The sequence below is a fragment of the Theropithecus gelada genome, chromosome 10 (genome assembly GCF_003255815.1).
Source record: "Theropithecus gelada isolate Dixy chromosome 10, Tgel_1.0, whole genome shotgun sequence".
NCBI lineage: Eukaryota > Metazoa > Chordata > Mammalia > Primates > Cercopithecidae > Theropithecus > Theropithecus gelada.
This window is the reverse complement of record NC_037678.1, coordinates 60,355,931-60,371,070: the sequence shown is the minus strand read 5'-3', so window position 1 is coordinate 60,371,070 and position 15,140 is coordinate 60,355,931. Positions and strand designations below refer to the sequence as shown.

Sequence of the window (15,140 nt, the reverse complement as noted above, 5' to 3'; positions counted from 1 at the left end):
TCCTTTTTTTTTTTTTTTTGTAATTTTTAAGAGTCAAGGGCATAAAAGTCAAGGCAAGACAGATACGAGGAATCTAAAAGGGACCTGACAACTAAAGGCAACATGTGACCCTGGACCAGGTTTTTTTTTGTTATTGTTTAAATTTACTAAAAAGAATATGACTGAGACAATTGGCAAAACTGGAGCTAGCAGTATTATGTGAACATTAATTTCCTGGTAATTGTATTGTAGTTATGTTGGAAATTGCACATTAAAGCATTTAGGAGTAAAGGGGTGACTTATAGAGAAAGAGACAAATAGACAAATAGGGGAAGAGGAGAAAGAACAGGAGAGGGAGAAAGAGAAAATGGGATGGTAAATCTATTGTGGCAAACTGTTAGCAATTAGGGAATCTGTGTAGAGAGTTTATTAACATTCTTTACACTATTTTTGAAACATCTCTGTGCAATTGAAACTACCTTGAAAAAAAAGGAGTTAGAAATATTTGGTGGAAGAGAAAGTAAGTTGGAACAAAAAAAAAAATTGACGAAGGGCTGATCGTTGTTGAAGTTGAGTAATGGACATATACAGATCACTCTATTATCATCTTGACTTTTGTATGTGTGAAACGTTTCTTAGCTAACAACATGTGTTTTAAAGGTGAGAACAATACATATGGAGTATGCCATCAATAATAAACTTAGACATTCAAATTTTGTTTTTGATAATGTGAGTGACATTGGGTACATTCCTTAATTTTTCTGACTTACAGTGTTCTCATCTGTGGAATGGGAGCAATACCTCTGTACAACTCTCTAGAGTAAACAAAATTTTGTGAGCACAAGTGCCTTAAGGATGCAAATATACATGCATGACTTTACGATTCTAATAAATTGATATTGAGATTATAGCCAAGACAATTTTTCTCTTTTCCCTGTTTTCAACAGAATAAATGCCAAGTATTTTAGCATGGCATGCAAAGCCCATCATTATTTGATATCTGCCTCTCTCTGGCCTTCATTCCATATCCCGGAACCAACACCATCATGTTTCCCCAAATGCATCAGGGAATCCCCAGTTTTGGGGCTTCTGCTCAGGTGCTTCTTTTGCGAAACATACCCTTTCCTCTGCCCCACTGTCTACCTGGAAAATATCCACTTAGCTTCTAGTAGACAAGTCAAATGTCACTTCTTCTACAAGACTTTTCCTAGGCACCTCCTCATCCCCTCTACCTCCAGGTTTATAGCTGAACACCAGGTATTCTGCTGCTGTGATTGCTGATAATTTATTGCCCATGTTTGTCTTCACGACTGTCTTCTCCACTGGATTGTGGGTTCGCTGAGGACAGGAACTGTAACTTATTTATCTGTATTCCCAACTGACTCACAGCAAGCCCATAATAAATAACTGGTGGGTTTTTGGGGTTTTATCATCATCATTCATATCTCCTTACAGAGGAGCTCATGACCAATGAAGGCACAATTCTGCAGAGTAAACAAATGCAAATGGGGCATGGGAGACTGGGTTTAAGCCATGGCTCTGATCTTGAGCAAGTAAATTCCCCATACTGGACTTTAGTTTTCTTTTTTCTGCTGAAAGAAGAGAACTGGACAACTTATAAGCTCCTTCCCAATACTGCATTTTATACTTCCCATTCGTCAACAATAGGACTTTGAGGCTGTGTACAAACTATCCCCTAATTGAAAAGTTGGAAATGTAGTTTCTCTGCACCTCATGAAGAGGGACTTAGACTTTCTATTGGGAGCTGGCAACTCCCTGGTTTAAACCAACCCAAACTAGAGCAGTCCTTCATGCTTCCCTGCACAGCTCTTATCTGACCTTAATGATTCCTGCTCTCTGTAAGAGATCCATTGAGCTGTAATTACTAATTGATGTTTGTAAAGTCTTTGAAATTCTCAGGTGACAGATGTAATCAAAGGCCAATTTATTATGATAATTGTTATTAGTACAACTCCTCATTATTTGTTGATGTTAATGGCAGGGCCAGCAGGTGTTTCAAGATTGACTGAGGGATTTAGGCTAGCCATGTTTGGTGGGAGGAAAAGAAAAGTATGAGTGCATAAGGGATTTGGGATCCCGCTGATTCTAGTGCAGCCATATTCCTCTATGAAGCTATCTTGTAGGACTAAGACCTAGCATGAAACAGAGCAGTAAATGCATAGGACTTTTAACTGCATTTTTTACATGCACAGATTCAAACCCAGCTCGTTCTCTTGTTTCTGGAGTATGCTTCAGCAAATCATAGCCTCTCACAGCCTTGGCTTGCTTGTGTGTTAAATGAGAATACATATAGTGCCAATTTACACTTGCTGCGATTCGAGAATCTGTTTGAGACAAGCAATCATCGATGTGGGAAGAAGCGTTAGGAGACTGTTGAGGTTGTCCAGGCAAAAGATGTTACTATCCAGAACTACGAAGGTGGCTCTGGAGATGAGAAAAGTATATGGATTAGAGAGAACTTCAGAGTGTAGAACAAAGAGAACTTGGTGATGGCTGAATATAGAAGGTGATGTATAGCAGGAAACCCAGACTTTGCTGATAGGAAAGATGCAGGAACAACTTTGAAAGAGATGAATGAATCATTGCCTACTATTTTCATCAGTGTCTTGTACATATGGTTCATGTCAATCTCTTCAACTGTGTAGCCCAATAAACTGCATTTATGGGTTTGCAAACTTGAGGGTCATGATGTAAAAGATGACACTTGATGAAAATTCAGCCTCTAGAAGGAAAGGGACTGCAGAAGAATTGTCCCACTTCTCCACTTGCCTCTCCATAAGTACAACATTCCCAAACTTCCTTTGACATCTCACTCCCTTTCTTTCATGCAGCCAGTGTGTCAGCTGGCATCTCTGGAAACCCTGGACTTCACTAATTTTTTTCCTTCTCCTGAATTCCCTGATCCCACATCATGTTCATACTCTATTCAAATTTGATCCATGGGTTAAAAAATTCTGCCCCTACAGATTTTACTTGTTCTTTCCTGAGTGTACCTCTACACTCTATCCCACCTGTGAAATCTAATAGCAATATCTGACATTAATTGGATGTTTATTGTTTGGCACTGTGATAAGTATTTTATGCACCTTATTATTTAATATTTAGAAACATTCTTATAAAGTTGATACTATGGGCATTAATATTTCCCAAAAGAGGAAGAGACTCAGAGAGCCTAAGTCACTTGCCTAAGGTCACATAGCTGGTCAGTGACAATCTATGCAATAGAAAAGACCCCATGCTAGGCATATTAATCAAAAATGCTGAGGTGAAACAAACTTGGAAATTCATTAATCTTATTTAATAGCATTAATGCCATTTAATAGTGCAGGGAACAGAATCCTTGAGTGCAAATGTCTCCATTAACTTTTTATATTTTAACCTCAGACTTCATAGGATTGATATAAAAAGGACTAATTGAGTGTTTGAGCAAAAATGTTCTGATGACATTGACTAGCATCAACTCAGGGCTTCTTATGCAAGGATATATGTGATAAATCACCCTCTTAGTGTCTTTCATGAAAAATATGTATGCTTCCTTCAAGTAAGAGAAGCTATGCAAATCTGCCATGTGCTCTTTTTTGCCTTGGCTTCAAGAAAGCTCAGGAGATACGGATAGTGTACCCTTCATTAACCACCTATACTAGGCCTCTGGTGCAGTGATTACTCTTTATTCCACTATGAGATTCTTAGACTAATTTAAAATTTTAATTTTAGGGCCTGGCGTGGTGGCTCCTGCTTGTAATCCCAGCACTTTGGGAGGCCGAGGCAGGTGGATTGTTTGAGGTCAGCAGTTCGAGACCAGCTTGGCCAACATGGTGAAAGCCCATCTCTACTAAAAATACAAAAATTAGCTGGGCATGGTGGTGCGTGCCTGTAGTCCCAGCTACTTGGGAGGCTGAGGCAGGATAATCACTTAAACCAGGAGGTGGAAGTTGCAGTGAGCCAAGATCATGCCACTGCAATCCAGCCTGGGCAACAGAGCGCGACTCTGTCTCAAAAAATAAAAGTAAAAAGAAATAAAGTTTTAACTGAACATGTATACATACATACTCATATATACACATGTATCTATATATCTATATACATGCTAAAATATGTGTATATGCACATATGCTGAATTCTTGTTCTGTATATAAATTTCATAAAATTTACAGTTAAAAATGTAGATTCACATACTCAAATGTTTCCACCACAGATACTTCAAAGTTTTCCAATAACTGATTTGAGTATCAGTTTTAACATGTGTGCGTATGCATGCGCGTGTGTGTGTGTTTTAGCAACTATACCTTTATTTGAAAGGTCCTTAGGGGTTTGCAGAGTCATCACACCTACCGTTTACTTATTACAAAGCTCCTAGGTTGAAGGACACATCTCATCCCTATCTGACAGAGGGGAAACTGAGGTTTGGCAGAGCTGAGAAATGGAAAAGTCAGTTCTTAAATCCATGGATACAATTTCCAAATGCAGAAGTTTCTCTACTTTTTCACCATTTGAAGGCAATCAGTCCAAGCTTCATGAGGTTCCTTACATTGTAGGGGCCTGATGGAGGCAGAGACTCTGCTATATAGAAACTGAGGTTGCTATTTCCATGAGCTTTGTTGGGCCTGGAGTCTGGAGCATTTATCCCTGAAGGCCCGGGCTGACAGGATTATCAGCTGTCAACATTTGGGTAACCTTCATCTCCCTTTCCAAATGAATTTAAAATATATTTGCATGGGAAGGAAAATGTTCTTGCTCCCTCAGGTCTCATACCATGATAATAAAATCTGTAGACACTGTAAGTGAATGAAAAAATAAATTAGCAACCTGGGAGAGCTCATCTTGGTATCTGTACAAGGTGACACTTGGGGAATTTCTATCTTATCTGCGGAGAGAAGTCTGGGCCCCAACAGAGCTCCAGCAGGGGTTTAGAGTTTTAAGCAGGGGTTTAGAGTTTTAAGGCTCAAACAATGGAATGGAGGCCTGGAAGCAGGGATGCCCAGGTAAATGGGTGAGCCCCAGGAGATGGAGTCCACTGAGGACTGGGAAAGAGTTCTAGGCAGGTAAACAGGGCATGGAACCTAGGCTCTGGTGACAGACAAGAATTGTGAGTGGATGTTTAACAGATCGAGATTTTCCTAAGGAGTAATGGAAAGGTTGTGATGATAATCCTGGATTCAAAGCGTCTAGTTCAGTCTTCTTCTCCACTTCAACAGGGCTCTGCAGAGCTAATAAAATCCAGAAATTGATTCTGAACATAGACTCTAGTGACAAGTCAGCGAACGGTTACGTGGGGGCCTCTGGGTCACAGCTTTCTGATGCCTTGGCTCAGCTACCGATAGGTGGTACAGATGTAAGGTTTGCTGAGTTATGGAAGCACTGGAAGACTGTTGCTTTTCAGGGTGGAACAGCAGCACATTGAGTTTCAGGCATTTCTTTACCATTCCTCCATGGAGGTGAAGGGGAAAAGCTGTTACTGAAATCCCTCCTTCGGGGTGAAGTAACTGAGACCTCATGGGATTCTGGGGTCTTCTGGGTTTTCATCCATCTACTGACAAAAATGTGGTCACTTTGTGAGACCAATCAGGGAAGCAGCATAGGTGAAAGCACCTTGCTTAGTGTCTGAGACACAGCAGGTGCCCAAGCAATTGAAATTCCTCAGGATTTGTGATAGGAACTGCCCAGGTGCTTCAGGAGCAAGTCTGGGTATTATGAGAATATGAAGGGGAGGCTTAGTCATCACGGAAAATTGTGGTAATCATTGGGAAAGTTCTCAAATATTCCAGTTCTCCTAGGCATATAGAAGGCACTGCTTTATTCTTTTTGAAATTAAGTGTGACCATGTGGTTAGCCTTGGCCAGTGGAATGTGAAAATGCCATGCACCATCTTGTGTGGAAACTTGTAGAACCAATGCTCTATTTGCCACATTTTTCTTTCTCAGACTTGGTGGTGGTGTCAAGATGGACTTTCTGTTGACCTGAGTCTCTGAGTGCCTGCAACAAGCAGAGACCCTGTGCTGACCCATTTCAAATATATAGCAGAAGTGATCCACTGAGATTTTGTTGTTGTTTGTTACTACAGAATAATTTAGCTTATCTTAACCAATAAAGGAGTTATTAAATAAACTTCCTGATGGGGTATCCAAGACCCAAACTGCCATGTGATCTCCTGATGATCTTAACTCGAACCCTCTAGAGTTTGGAACTCCTACAGCTTCTCATTCCATGTCTATCTGAGGTTTTCATATGTGACATATGAACAGTCACTGAACTAACAAGAGAAATAAGAAATGGGGTAGAAAGGGCAATATCACACCCAAAAGATAAGATCAATTGTGCTGGAAGACTCAACAGGAACAGATATTGGGCTTGAAACTGTCAGAGACCTTTGAACTAGAGCAACTCCATCTTGAATAGGGGCTGGGTAAAATAAGGCTGAGACCTACTGGGCTGTATTCCCGGGAGGTTAGGCATTCTAAGTCACAGGAAGAAACAGGAAGTCAGCATGAGATACAGGTCATGAAGACCTTGTTGATAAAACAGGTTGCAGTAAAGAAGCCAGCCAAATCCCACCAAAAGCAAGATGGTGACAAGAGTGACTGCTGGTCATTCTCCTGCTCATTATGTGAGAATTATAATGCATAACCATGCTAAAAGCCGCTTCTACCAGCACCATGACCGTTTACAAGTGCTATGACAACATCAGGAAGTTAGCCTATATGTTCTGAAAGTGGGAGGAACCCTCAGTTCCGAGAATTGCCCACCCCTTTCCCAGAAAACTCATGAATAATCCACCCCCCCTTTTTTTTTTTAGCATATCATTAAGAAATAACCACAAAAATGGCCAACCAGCAGCTCATACTGCTGCTTTGTCTATGGAGGAGCCATTATTTTATTCCTTAACTTTCCTGATAAACTTGCTGTGGACTCGCCTAGAATTCTTTCTTGCACAAGAACCAAGAATCGTGTCTTGGGGTCTGGATCTGGACCCCTTTCCAGTAATAAAACCATTTATGAGAAGTTAAACTAAGAGGAATACAGCCTGGGATGAGTCCTGGGTGAGTCAAGGCAGTCAACAGCTAGGACACAGACACAAGTCCTAAAGTCCTCGAGAGTTAGGAAGGTGTGTGCTTCCATGTGGAGTTTACTGGACAAATTGGTATATGCCAGGTAAGGATGCTCCAACCCTCTTCCCCCTCAGAAGAGGAGCCTCTGGAAAGTAGCCGAAAGAAAAAAGAACAAATAGTACAACTGTAATGCTATGAGATACTTTAATATACATTGTCTAATTTACTCTCTCCCGATTTCTTTTGAGGAAGATCATTAATCATATTCTCCATCTTGGGCTGTTAAGTAAACTGTTCAAGTTCACATAGCTGAGAGAAGCCAAAATTCAAAGCCAAGTCTGTCTGATGCTCAACTTTCAGTTCTTTCCACTCTATCATGCCACAGAAAACCCATCCATGTGCAACCATTTCTTTAACAGTGGTTGGACGCAACTGAATATAATTTCTTCCAATTCATTCAGAGACACAGAATTTTCCCTAACCTAGCTCTACCTAGATAATCCCAACTATTATAACGTGATTATACTGCAAGCATCGTGAGCAGTTCAACATAGCATCTGGTTTCCAACTGCTCTCAAGAGGCAATTGAGTTCAAGAACTGGAGGAGGAAGTAAGAGAGAGAACAATCACCCTGCTACTTCCCACTTCTCCTATTTAGCTTAGCATTTGGCAGAGGCATCATCCAGGTTAAATGTACCCCTACATGATGAAAAGGATATGACAAGAAAAGACTTTTATCCTCTGCATAAATAGAACATGCATAACAGCATTGCCCAACAAAAGGTGGCTTCTGATGGATATTTGCATGAGTTTGCCACACTTGTTTTGCATCCAACCGTTAATTATGGTCCTTTCAACTTCACAATTATGGCTAATGGTGGTGAGGATGCAGAGAACAGTAGATTCAGCAGACCTCATTCTGGGAAGAGTGTGAAAGAAACAATGCGAAACTGCACCCACCCGCTGTTTACAACTGAGACAGCTACCTTGGGTACCATTTGGAGGATTTGGAGGAAATCAAGGCTGCCCAGGAAGCCTGGAGCTTGGGAAATGAGACATCTGGGGAAAAAAAAATCTTGCTACTACGATGGAGAAAAAAGGTCCTTTAGGACTCTTCTGTCTATGGTGAAAATGGTTCAAACCACATCTCTCATTCTACACTGAATGGTAATTCAGACTGTACTGACACCTACTTGGTGCTTTTCATTATTCAAGATCCTTTTCTTATTTAATCCTCAAAAAGACTGTGCAAAGTATATATTACTATTTCAAAGTGAGGAAACAGACTCACAGACAACAAGAAACAGTTCATAGTCTCATTCTTTCATTAATCCACCGAATGATTATTAGGTGTCTATTATGTGTTAAATATTACACTCAGCATGTAGGATATAGCAGTCAAAAAAACAAAAAAACCCAAACCAACCAACCACAATTCATCACTCTTGGAGCTCTCAGCATGCTGTTGGAGGCATGCAGTACCCAACAACATGTGCAAATAAAAATATATATCTAGTGTAATATAGAAAAATAGTGGGTTAACATATGAGTGAGTGCTGGTGGGTGGTTCTCAGGTAATATGGTTGGACTGTTCTCTGGAGATGTGAGATTGAAACTTAGGTCTGAAAAATGAGAAAAAGCCAGTTCTGCAAACAATGAATAAAAGAGAGATGTAGGTAAAATGCACCCTGAATTAAGGCCTCAAAGTGAAAACATGTTGGAATGTTCGAGAAATAATGCCTTAGGAAAGGTTCAAGACAGGAGGCTTAGTTAAAATCTAGCAGGCATGTCTGAACCATATGTGAAGAACAGTGATAGGTTGTGGGCAACTGTTTTTGAGGAGAACTTGGAGGGGAAAAGGAGCCTATCAGAGAAAAGGGTGAGTAGGATGAAGGATATCCAGAAATTATGCCATGTGAAAAATAAAAGAAGTAATAGCATGTTAGTTATCAATGAGAAATAACTTGAATGGCCAGAGGAAGATAGTTGGCACTGTCTTATTTTCTCTGAAAGGCTAACACAGGAAAGAAAGTTTTGATTTGTTCAAATCAATACAAGTGGCTACAAGGGGAGAGTCAAGGAGACAGAATTTGGCTTTATATGGGAAAAAAAGTTTTAATAATTTTACCTGCTCCACAAAGGAATTAACTCCCTTTCACTCCAGCAATTTGCACTGATCAAGCTGAAGCAATATAATGTGTTGCTAAGGATGCTTTATTGGAGATTTTTGTTTTGGCTTCCGGTCTAGACTAGATGACACTTCAAAGTCCATCCTACTCTATGATGCTATAGTTCTATAATATTGCTGTATCCAAAACAAATGGTTACAACATGGTCTAATTCATAAGAGACAGGTGTTGTGAATTAGGCACCAAAGACAGTGTGCCAGGACAAATGGGACTACTCTTGTTATCGGTAAGAAACCATCCATGGGTAAATGTGAGATTACGAATTGGAACAAAATTCCCAACGCAAGTGCCTGTGAACAACTCATGCTTCATGAAAATGCCTGCAAGAACTCTGAGCACCATGTCTTATAAGGCACGCCACACTTGAACTCTGCATGGTATTCACATGGCTGGATTAAAATACTCCACATTCACAGATCAACAAAGAGTCTACAAAATGTCTTTATCCTCATGCTAATAATAGTAAACATTTAATGACTGACTTCCACATTCCTAATGTGAAACCTAAGGATTCATTATTTGATACATTATTTCACTTATTTATTTTTGTTCTTTCCCCCACTAGAATGAAAACACCATGAGATCAGGGATCTTTGCTTGACTCACTGCTGCATTCTCAGCACTCAGAAAAAAGCCTTTTTTGACATATTGCATGTGCTTGACAGATGTTTCCTTAATTAATCCCTCATATCTAATTATTTTAGTAGTTTACTGAAAGTCACACAGCTACTAGGGTTTTGTACCTAGGCAGTTTGATAGTAGAGGTTGAATTCATAGCCACTCTGTTAAGCTGACAAACCATCCTTAATATCCGTAGAACAAAGATGTCCAGACCTCAGAATTCTCCTACGCCGCTGTGACTAAAACTTGCAGGTAGAGTAGGGAGCAATAAAATTTGTTCACAGTAAATTATTCCACCTGGCTCACAACTATCCCGCAACAAATGCCCATTACTGCTTTCCTTTCACTTGAGTTTAATGTAACTCTATCTCATCCTTTGTCTTTAATCTTTTAGTGATGCGAATATGGGTAATTCTGATTTTTTTTTTATTTTGACCTAAGCTGTTTTTTTTTTCTTTCACAGTGGAACAAAACAACACTTTCCCCTCCACCCCCATATCAAATCTAGTGCTTTCACTTCTGGCTTTTTTTAGTTCTGATTTTCATGTTTACTTATAGTTTTCTTAATTTTCTCCATTTTTGTTTGTTGACTGTTGTTTCTCAACTTTTTAAGTATAGATTGGAGAGCTGACTTTGTTTAAAAGAACTATACTTTTTAGAGCTGCTTGGAGAGCTAAGCTGGAAAGACGTGGGGGTGCTTATCCCTGCGTGGAAACGCTTGCCAATGCTTTCTCATTTGGACCCAGACTCTGGATCGGGAGCAGTCTTATAGCTGAATCAGCTACCAAGAGAAGCTCTAAAGCAAGAAGAGAAAAGCACTTCAATTTGGGACATTTATTTGCACCTGGAAATGGGGAATGGGCTATCAGACCAGACTTCTATCCTGTCCAACCTGCCTTCATTTCAGTCCCTCCACATTGTTATTCTGGGTTTGGACTGTGCTGGAAAGACAACTGTCTTATACAGGCTGCAGTTCAATGAATTTGTAAATACCGTACCTACCAAAGGATTTAACACTGAGAAAATTAAGGTAACCTTGGGAAATTCTAAAACAGTCACGTTTCACTTCTGGGATGTAGGTGGTCAGGAGAAGTTAAGGCCACTGTGGAAGTCATACACCAGATGCACAGATGGCACTGTATTTGTTGTGGACTCTGTTGATGTCGAAAGGATGGAGGAAGCCAAAACTGAACTTCACAAAATAACTAGGATATCAGAAAATCAAGGAGTCCCTGTACTTATAGTTGCTAACAAACAAGACTTGAGGAACTCATTGTCTCTTTCAGAAATTGAGAAATTGTTAGCAATGGGTGAACTGAGCTCATCAACTCCTTGGCATTTGCAGCCTACCTGTGCAATCATAGGAGATGGCCTAAAGGAAGGACTTGAGAAACTACATGATATGATCATTAAAAGAAGAAAAATGTTGCGGCAACAGAAAAAGAAAAGATGAATATCAATACCTATTATATCTGTGTGGAGTAGGTTTTCTCTGGTCTGATTTTGACAAATAGAAGAGTGTCTACAACCTGGTTTGCCTGTCTGCCCTCCTGGATGCTATTAAAGCTTTGTTTTGTTGAACAAAAAAAAAAAAAAGAACTATACTTTTTAATGTTCTCAGTATCAGAAATAAAACAGTAATTATATATTCCCTCTTGTCTGACATGAGAAAATGAGCAGATTTTTATTTACATTCATCCATCTTCCAACTTTTTTTGTTGACAAAATAGTGAATTATAGATCCAGATAGATTAGAAATGTTAATTTTTTACATTATGCATCTTTGCCTTAAATAGTTATGTTTTACATTAACCTTCCATTTTTGTAACACATTTAGAGCCATTACTGAGCATTAATGCTATATTTAATTAGTTTTATGCTCACTGTGGGTCTTCTTATTCCACATTTCTCAATTCTTGATTTCTTTATTTTGACTCACTGCTCAGTCAATTGCTCTGTGATTTATTAGGAGCAGGGAACGTGGGAGCCACTGGATACTAAGAATGTCTTTCTGATGTATTTGCACAAGAACAACAACTTGGCTGATAAGGAATTTGTGGATTATAACACTTTCTCCTCAAAAATCCTCCAGGCTTAACATCATTGTCTGCTGCCCTTTATGATATGGAAAAATCTGAGAGGAACCAGGCAGAGATTTGTTAGACTGAGAATGGCTGTTCTGCTTCAATGACCCTTTCACCCAACTCTTTTCAGTAAAATTTAATACTAAAGACGGTCATTTGAAACAGTGTGTAGTTCTTCCTTTGCCAGAAAAATACAGCCTTCTGAGTGCCCAGCTCCCGCTACTCTTCCCCACTCTGTTCCTGTGAGGTCAGCTGCACCCGCAAGACACATGGCATAAGAACTCATCCAATTCCATTCCTGGCTGCGTTTCGTTACTGGGAATCTTAGTTCCAAAGCAAGCGTACATATGCCTGGTGTGGAATAGAAGGCACAGGTAATTAAATGGCCTTGTTCATCTCCGAAGCAGTGTCAAAACTGCTTCTTAGATGAGGCAGTTTCAGAGTGAGATACTTTTTTTTTTCTCTATGGCAAATCCCTGTGTCTTGAAGAGGGAGGTCTCTTGAAGAGGGAGGTCTCTGATAGGATGTTTGGGGAGCAAACTGTCGGAGGCATTTGAACCTGAGCAACTCCATCTTAAATAGGACCTAGGTAAAATGAGGCTGAGACCTACTAGACTGCATTCCCAGATGGTTAAGGCATTCTAACTCACAGGATGAGCTAGGAAGTCAGTACAAGATACAGGCCATAAAGACCTTGCTGATAAAAACAGCTTGCAGTAAATAAGCTTGCCAAAACTATAGACAAAAACAGCTGATAAAAACAGTTTGCAGTAAAGAACCCACCAAAACTAAGATGGCCACGAGAGTGACGTCTGGTAGACCTCACTGCTACACTCCCACCACCATCAGGACAGTTAACAAATGCCAGGGCAATGTCAGGAAGTTACCCTATATGGTCTAAAAAGGGGAGGTATGAATAATCCACCCCTTGTTTAGCATACCAAGGAATAGCCATAAAAATGGACAACGAGCAGCCCTCAGGGATGCTCTATGAAGTAGCCATTCTTTTGCTCCTTTACTTTCTTAATAAACTTGCTTTCACTTTACTGTATGGACTTGCCCCGAATTCTTTCTCACACGAGATCCAAGAACCCTCTCTTGGAGTCTGGATCAGGACCCCTTTCCTGTAACAAAACCTCTGTGGTTGGCGCAGGGCCAACCACTCTTATGGTGGGGACATTCCTTCTGATACGCATTTGCTAGTTTCCTGGGTTCTATAGGCATGCTCTATTTTTAGGTTTTTTGAGTATCTTAGTGGGAAGAATAAAGTAAAACTACTTCTTTCCCTTCTCATCATGGAAACTCAACTGCACCTTTTGATATGTGACAAGAGCAGGGAAGGCCACACCTTCTTAGAGGGTTGTGCTGAACTGATACACCAGCCAGCATGGGATGCTGAGAACCGAGAACAAGAGGAGCCCCAGATGCTTCTGCCAATTTTTATGTCTTCCCGCTCAATACATCAGAGTGCTTCATGCAGTGGGAAGACCAGATGGACAGGTGGAAGGCAGTCTGGCAGCTTCTCTTTGTAGTCTTATGCTCTCTGTGAGGAGTGTTGCTTGAACCAGTAATAAATGCAGAACTGAAATACCACAGTGGAATTTAAATGGGTGTGTGGACATTCTAAATGTTAATTAGTTCCTCAATCCAGGTTTCTCACCAAGCACTGACTGCCATTGACAGATTAAACTCTCCATCTTGGCCACCCAGAGCCTGCACAGGCTGTTCCCACACACTTCACCAAATCTTGCTTCTGTCTCAGGCTTCCCTTCTCCAGCAAGCTTCTCAGTTCTCCATGTTATACAATGCATAACGAGGCACATGACAGACTCCCTTACATTTCTATAAGCTCTTAGAGGGTACATACCGCATAACCTTAATATGAACTATAGGGTTTAGCATTTGTCAGTGTTTGTTAGATGTTTGTTAAAAGAAATATGACCACATTGACGCCAGGTGTGGTGGCTCACGCCTGTAATCCCAACACTTCGGGAGGCTGAGGTGGGCGGAACATGAGGTCAGGAGATCAAGACCATCCTGGCTAACACGGTAAAACCCTGTCTTACCAAAAATATAAAAAAATTAGCCGGGTGTGGTGGTGGGCACCTATAGTACCAGCTACTCAGGAGGCTGAGGCAGGAGAATGGTGTGAACCCAGGAGGTGGAGCTTGCAGTGAGCCAAGATCGCGCCACTGCACTGCAGCCTGCCAGCCTAGGCGACAGAGTGAGACTCTGTCTCAAAAAAAAAAAAAAAAAAAAAAAAGAAAAGAAAAGAAAAGAAATATGACCACCTGGATGGAAAATACAAGCTTGTGTAATAAAAGAGGCTAAAGATATTTAGCTCGCAGAAAAGACAATCATATGGGCACGTTTGTATAGAGAAGAAAAGGGTATTAGAAAAGATCTTATGTAACTGAAAGACTATAAACCAAGAAGGTGGTTGCACTGGTTTTGTAGGATGCTAAGAGCGTGAATCAAGAACAATGGGTAGAAACTTCAATAGGAAATATTTCAGTAAGTACACTAAAAAGCCTCCTTAGAGACACAGCCCACTCCCTACTCCAGAAAACACTAAAGCTACCTCAGAGATAAATGAGTTCTCTGTCATTTGAAGTATTCAAGAATAAGCACTAATGCCAGTTAACTAGTGTTGCAGTATGGATAGAACCATTGTTTTGTGTGTGTTTGGGATTGTTGAATGACCTTTGATATCCTTTCCAGCCCTGTGATTTTCTGATATTATGACTGGCGCCAATCCTTGACCAAAGAAATATTTGACACAAAAATGATTACCTTGTCTTTGGAGAAACACTATTTTCTAATGTGACCAATGGCAATGACAAAGGGCGTATTAATCACTGATCAATTAAACCATGCTTAGTGCATTCCTAGATAACAAATTGACAGATATTATTATTATATATGAAGAAATTAAGGCTCAGAGAGGTCATGTTATTTCCTCAAGTAAAGCACTATGTCTATACTCTAATACAGAAGTGTGCAAACGTTTTTTGTAAAAAGCCATATAATAAATATCCTAGGCTTTGTGGGGCATATAACCTGTGTTACAACCAGCTTTACTGTTAAGCATCAAAATAGCCATAGACAGTGTGTAAATGAACAGGCATAGCTATATATATATATATATATATATATATATATATATATATATTTTTTTTTTTTTTTTTTTTTTTTTTTTT

At 40.0% G+C, this 15,140-nt stretch overlaps 2 protein-coding genes across 3 annotated transcripts in view; one reads left to right on the top strand and one right to left on the bottom strand.

Moving 5' to 3' along the window:
* PTPRT (protein tyrosine phosphatase, receptor type T) overlaps positions 1 to 15,140 on the bottom strand; it is a 1,113,081-nt gene that overhangs the window by 217,145 nt on the left and 880,796 nt on the right. The window lies entirely within an intron of this gene.
* LOC112632990 (ADP-ribosylation factor-like protein 4A) lies at positions 10,520 to 11,436 on the top strand. Its single transcript, XM_025399271.1, has one exon. The coding sequence runs from the start codon at positions 10,707 to 10,709 to the stop codon at positions 11,307 to 11,309; it is 603 nt and encodes a 200-aa protein (XP_025255056.1). The 5' UTR covers positions 10,520 to 10,706; the 3' UTR covers positions 11,310 to 11,436.

Bases quoted from the DNA above. Each gene is read 5' to 3' on its own strand.
- LOC112632990 (XM_025399271.1), top strand. From the start codon at position 10,707: ATGGGGAATGGGCTATCAGACCAGACTTCTATCCTGTCCAACCTGCCT.